This window comes from Penaeus monodon, chromosome 37, assembly GCF_015228065.2.
Source record: "Penaeus monodon isolate SGIC_2016 chromosome 37, NSTDA_Pmon_1, whole genome shotgun sequence".
In the NCBI taxonomy this organism is placed as follows: Eukaryota; Metazoa; Arthropoda; class Malacostraca; order Decapoda; family Penaeidae; genus Penaeus; species Penaeus monodon.
In genome coordinates this window covers 4,472,702-4,478,286 of record NC_051422.1, presented here as the reverse complement: position 1 = coordinate 4,478,286, position 5,585 = coordinate 4,472,702, and the positions used below count along the sequence as shown (strand labels likewise).

The 5,585-nt window shown below is 45.9% G+C and overlaps 1 protein-coding gene across 1 annotated transcript in view; it reads left to right on the top strand.

Moving 5' to 3' along the window:
* LOC119596173 (trypsin-1-like) overlaps positions 1 to 422 on the top strand; it is a 3,890-nt gene extending 3,468 nt beyond the window's left edge. The window contains exon 2 of the mRNA XM_037945351.1: positions 66 to 422. Within this exon, the coding sequence (XP_037801279.1) occupies positions 66 to 422 (357 nt within the window). The remainder of the gene's footprint in view (positions 1 to 65) is intronic.
* The last annotated feature ends 5,163 nt before the right edge of the window (positions 423 to 5,585 follow it).

Genomic DNA, 5,585 nt, shown 5'->3' with positions numbered 1-5,585 from the left:
GGGCTCTTTTAAAGTTGTCCAAGTCCTAACTTTCTCCACGGAGGTGCGACTGTCTGCCTTCCTAGAACGACAGCAACCTACGCAGGCCAAAGCATTGCCTCCGGCTGGGCACGCTGTCCTCGGGGGGAAGTCAGCCCAATCAGCTGATGGAGGTAACCGTGCCCATCCTGGACCCAAGCTGCTGGGGCCAGTCGGTGACCGAAAGGATGCTGTGCGCAGGATACCCGAAGGGCGGCAAGGACACCTGCCAGGGAGACTCCGGAGGACCACTGTGCGTGAAGGAGAGCAGCAAGTTTGTCCAGGTTGGAGTAGTGTCCTTCGGTGACGGCTGCGCCAAGCCTGGCAGCCCCGGCGTTTACGCCCGCGTGACCGAGTTCCTCCCTTGGATCAAGGCCAACACCGCCGACGCCGCCTTCTGCTAAGTCTCAGAACAATCCTTGCATCCAAGCCGAACTAATAAAATTTCAGTTGCATCCCTATTTTAGACTCATTAACTACAGTCAACTGATTTCAGTATACGCATAGACATACACATATACACACACAAATACATATATATAGATAGATAGATAAATAGACAGATAGATAGTGTGTGTGTGTGTGTGTGTGTGTGTGAAGTGTGTGTGTGTATGTGTGTGTGTGTGTGTGTGTGTGTGAAGTGTGTGTGTGTGTGTGTGTGTGTGTGTGTGTGTGTGTGTGTGTGTGTTGTGTGTGTGTGTGTGTGCGCACGCGCGCGAGAGAGTGATGGAATAATACAATGAACATAAGTATAGATGAATAACTGCCCTCCCTTACCAGGACTCGAAACTGCCAGGTATGTGTGTGTGTATACATATTTATACATATATACATGTACATACATATGCATACGTATGCATATACATATATATACATACATATACATATATATACATACACATAAATATACATGTGCATACATATATACGCACACATATGCACGCGCACACATGTGCATATACATATATGCATGTATATGTACATAGATGTACATATACATATATGTATGTATATGTACATACATGTACATATACATATAGAATTTGTATACATATACATATATATACATATACATATATATATACATATACATATATATACATATACATATGTATACTTTTTTTCTTTTCTTTTTTACGGTAGGTTCATGTTTGAGCCGCCGTGGTCACAGCATGATACTTAATTGTAGTTTTCATATTGTGATGATCTTGGAGTGAATACGTGGTAGGGTCCCCAGTTCCTTTCCACGGAGAGTGCCGGTGTTACCTTTTAGGTAATCATTCTCTCTACTTATCCGGGCTTATATATACATACATAGACATATATATATATATATATTATATATACATATATACGTGTATATATATACATATATACATGTGCATATATACATTCATACACATATAGGTATTTATACATATATGTATATATACATATATCCATATATACACATACATACATACATATAGTTTTCAGCTGAGTTTTCATTCAGGAAAATATGTACTGTAAGGATATATATATATATATATATATATATATATATATATAATATATATATATATATATATATATATATATATATACAGATGCATATATGTCAGGGTTCGTTTTAAGAATTTCAAGAATCAGGTCAACGGAAACACACCAGAGTAAACATATACAAGGCACACAACTACACTAAACAAAACAGGGTATATACAGTAAAGCAGGTGGCGGAAGGAAGCACACAAGTCAGAGTCACGAGACAACTAACAAATTTTGTTGTTGTTATTGTTGTTTGAGATTTGCGAAGATCTAGCTTCGCCAGGGCCTTTAATACATAAGGCCCGGCCCGTGTCAAATATTTATTGGTGTCTCATTTTGTTCTCTGATACTCTACACTTACCGTGGTGGCGGGATTGCCGGCAAGCGCTCCTGTCGCCATGATGTAAGCATGCGGCATAATCTCTTTACTAGCCCGGCGGTTGTCGTGGGCGGACCCTGTCTCGGAAATTGTGTGTGCTCACAAATCTGTACGTAATGTACCAGCGTGGCGTTCGGCTCGCCACAGTGCATGCAACACCTGTCTGCATAGTCAATTGTCTCTATGATCTGCCATGCGCAATTGTACCTAGTCTGATTCTGTGAAGAATTACTTCGGTACCTCTATTGATTGCATCAGAAAGTGCCTGTGGCTCATAGGCTTTGGCAGCTGAGTACCATCTGGCCGAGGAGAAGGATCTCGTTTTCTCTCTGTGAAGCTGCAGGAGGAAGGTATGAGTTGTGGCATTACACTTCTGCCTTAAGATTTTTCGGCTCGGATTTATGATCATGGGATTTGGGGATATGCCCCTGCCAGTGTCAGCTAGTCTGTCAGCAAACTCGTTCCCTCTGATGCCTATGTGGCTAGGGACCCAGTTTATGATTATTCTTCTACACTGAGCAAAAATCCTCTGTGCTATGGTAGGCACAGTGGTCAGGAGGTAGACTGACTGATCCATCCATAAAGTAGGTTCTACTACCCGGAGGAGTGATGACTGTAATGAGCCTATAGAAGATGGATGTGTGCCCATCTTCTATTTGCAGGTTACTGGTGTCTTATCTCTTTGGGGAGAATTTGTTGTGGGTGTGAGTGCCCACAGGTATGGCTGGGTGTTGGTAGTGAAGTCGGAGATCAACGGGGGAGCCGGCAGGCTCCCCAGTCGGCTAAGGATGGGCAGTCCTTGTGGTGCTGCTGCTGTTGTCTGGTTCGTCTGGAGGATCGGGGAATGCTGATCTCGTTTTTCGGCTCTGCGGCTTAAATACACTAGCGCTGTGTAAGCGCGCAGGGAACGAGGGGAGCCCGCTGTCCAATGCGCGCGGACATGGCTGTGGACCTGTGTGACCCAACCTGGGTAACTATGCTGAACTCCAGGTTGCGGGGTCGTGCTGCTACAGTACTCCCCCTCCAGAGAGTGAGCAAAGCGAGCGAGCGAAACCGTTAACGTATCACTCCGTGGTCACCAGTATAGAAGATGGATGTGTGCCCATCTTCTATTTGCAGGTTACTGGTGTCTTATCTCTTGGGAGAATTTGTTGTGGGTGTGAGTGCCCACAGGTATGGCTGGGTGTTGGTAGTGAAGTCGGAGATCAACGGGGGAGCCGGCTGGCTCCCCAGTCGGCTAAGGATTGGGCAGTCCTTGTGGTGCTGCTGCTGTTGTCTGGTTCGTCTGGAGGATCGGGGAATGCTGATCTCGTTTTTCGGCTCTGCGGCTTAAAAACACTACCCTGTGTAAGCGCGCGGGAACGGGGGGACCCGTTCCAATGCCGCGGACATGGCTGTGGACCGTGTGACCCAACCTGGGAACTTTGAACTCCGGGTTGCGGGGTCGGCGCTACAAGCCTCTCAGCTTCTCCCTTTGACCAATAGGGGTATTAAATCTTTCTCCTTAAAAGCTCAAAAACAGAGAACTCGATCAAGGTTTGTGCCCATGGTGGGGGTTCAAAAAGTCGGGGGGGGAAGCCCCCCCCTTGGCAAGTATTGTTCTTTGAGCTGATAGATATCAACACCCTAAGGGTTGAATAGCCAGGAGTTTTTTTGCAAACATCTCGGGGTTTTTCTGGGTGTCTGAGTTTTTTTTTTGTCCCTTTTGTGTACCTGGGGCTTGGATGACCTTTTGAAAAAACTGAGCTGCCATTAGATAAATTTGTGAGTCCAGGGGGAGAAGGTTTGCCTCCCTGAGGAGGTTGAGGGTTTTTCGTCCACCGGGGGCCCCCCAAATGATCCGGCAGCTTCATTTTGAACTGTCCCCAAATTTTTTTCTTCATTTTTGCAGCAATCAGAGGACAGAAGCATAGTCCCAATGGATGGGGGCATGTAATAGAATGATCTTATACTTTATTCTAGCCCCTATTTTCCCTCCCGACTTTGCTCTATGACAGACAGTCTTGCTTTTGGTTTAGTAAACCAAGACAGAACCTTCTTTTTAAAAAGGGAGGGCTAGTCAATCATTACCCCAAGGTATTAGAAACCTAGCCCCATTCTAGGTCTATTCCCGGATTCTGAACTTGACCTTGGACATTTAGTCTCAAAGCCATGGTTTTTGTTTTGGGCTGCAGTGATTTTTAGTCCTGTCCACATCACTTCTCAATAAAAGGTCCAACAGTGCTGGGTTTTCTTTTGGGCAGTGTGTTCCAGGGGAGATGATAGCGAGATCGTCTGCTAGGAGATGTTTGCACCCACGGGGAGCGTAGTTGAGAATGCGAACATTAGGTGTTGAAAAGGGCATGCCTGTGATAGGTGACCTTGGGAATCTGCTTTGGCTGTTCTTTTTTCTGAAATATCACCTTCCAAAACTAAAAGCTTTCCTCTGTTTCCCCTTCTGGATCGGGGTCTCCGAATACAAGAGGATTTCCAAATTTTAAAAGGCCCTTTTTCCTGGTCTAGGATACTACCATAGAAGTGCTTAAGAGCGGGCTATACTGTTGCTGTGCCATCCCCCTTATGAACCCTGGGGTGTTGATGGGGGGGCCCCATTTTCCTTTGTAGTCTTTTAGTCCATTCTCTCGGCCATATTGCTCGGCAGCTGGGGAGAGAGATGGAGCGTACTTCCCTGACTCCTTTGGTTTGGGATGGAAACTAGATAGCCTTCTTCCGCTCTGGGGTAGAGTGGAAGTTTCCCCGGGGGCTTGTTGAATTTGGAGGAAATGCAGCCCCCCTCCCGTCCTGGGGGGAAAAAAGAGGGTTACGAGATCTCCAGAACCCGGGGGCTGTGAAAGAACTTTTTTTGTGGTTTTTCTTAGTTCCCTCAGGAGAAGATAAAATAATTTATTAGGTTCGTTTGCCCTTTTCTGATATGAGCAAGTTGCCTAGTTGAGGCGTTTTTGGCTTGCCCTAGTCGGCTGGCAGATGTTGTGTTTTTTTCCACAAAACGCACCAGTCTGTAGCTTCTGTTTGAGGGTTGGGGTGTGTGCACCTTGGGGTGAGGGGCTAGTACTCGCCTGCCCCGTTGCCAAGCTCTAAAAGGGGGGTTGGTAGTAAAAGTGTGAGCCCCTTTTGACTACCAAACATTCCAGCCACTTTTCCCCAATCTTTTTCAGGTACAGGGGGGAGACAAGTGAATACGTTTTTGGCCCTGAGAATTTTTGCACATCTTTTCCACTACATGTGCGTCGTTAATGGCTCTTGGCATCCTTCCAAAGTCTTGACTTTTAGTATCATGGTCCGGGGTCTGTCTTGTTGCCCGTTTCTTAGTCTTGTTATGCAACTTGCACTTTTCGGTTGGAGGGATGTAGTCACCCCTGCCAAGGCATCTCTAATCTCTCGCTGTTTGTTTGTGGAGGTATCCTCCATTTTCCCTTCCTTTTATCGCAAAGAAAAATGATGCGGGTTTGGGTCGGTGGTGGGGTGGGGGAAAACGGCATCAAAAGTTAGGGCAGTGCCCGGGCCTTCTGATCACTCACTCATTCCCGCTGTCCCAACATGTGTACCCCCCAACAGAGTTACTTTTTACGTGATGACAGGGAGATTTAAGCTCTTATTGCTTGAAAGGGGCACTACGAGAATCACATAATCACAATAAAAATGGTTCGAAAGATCTCTAGTCATC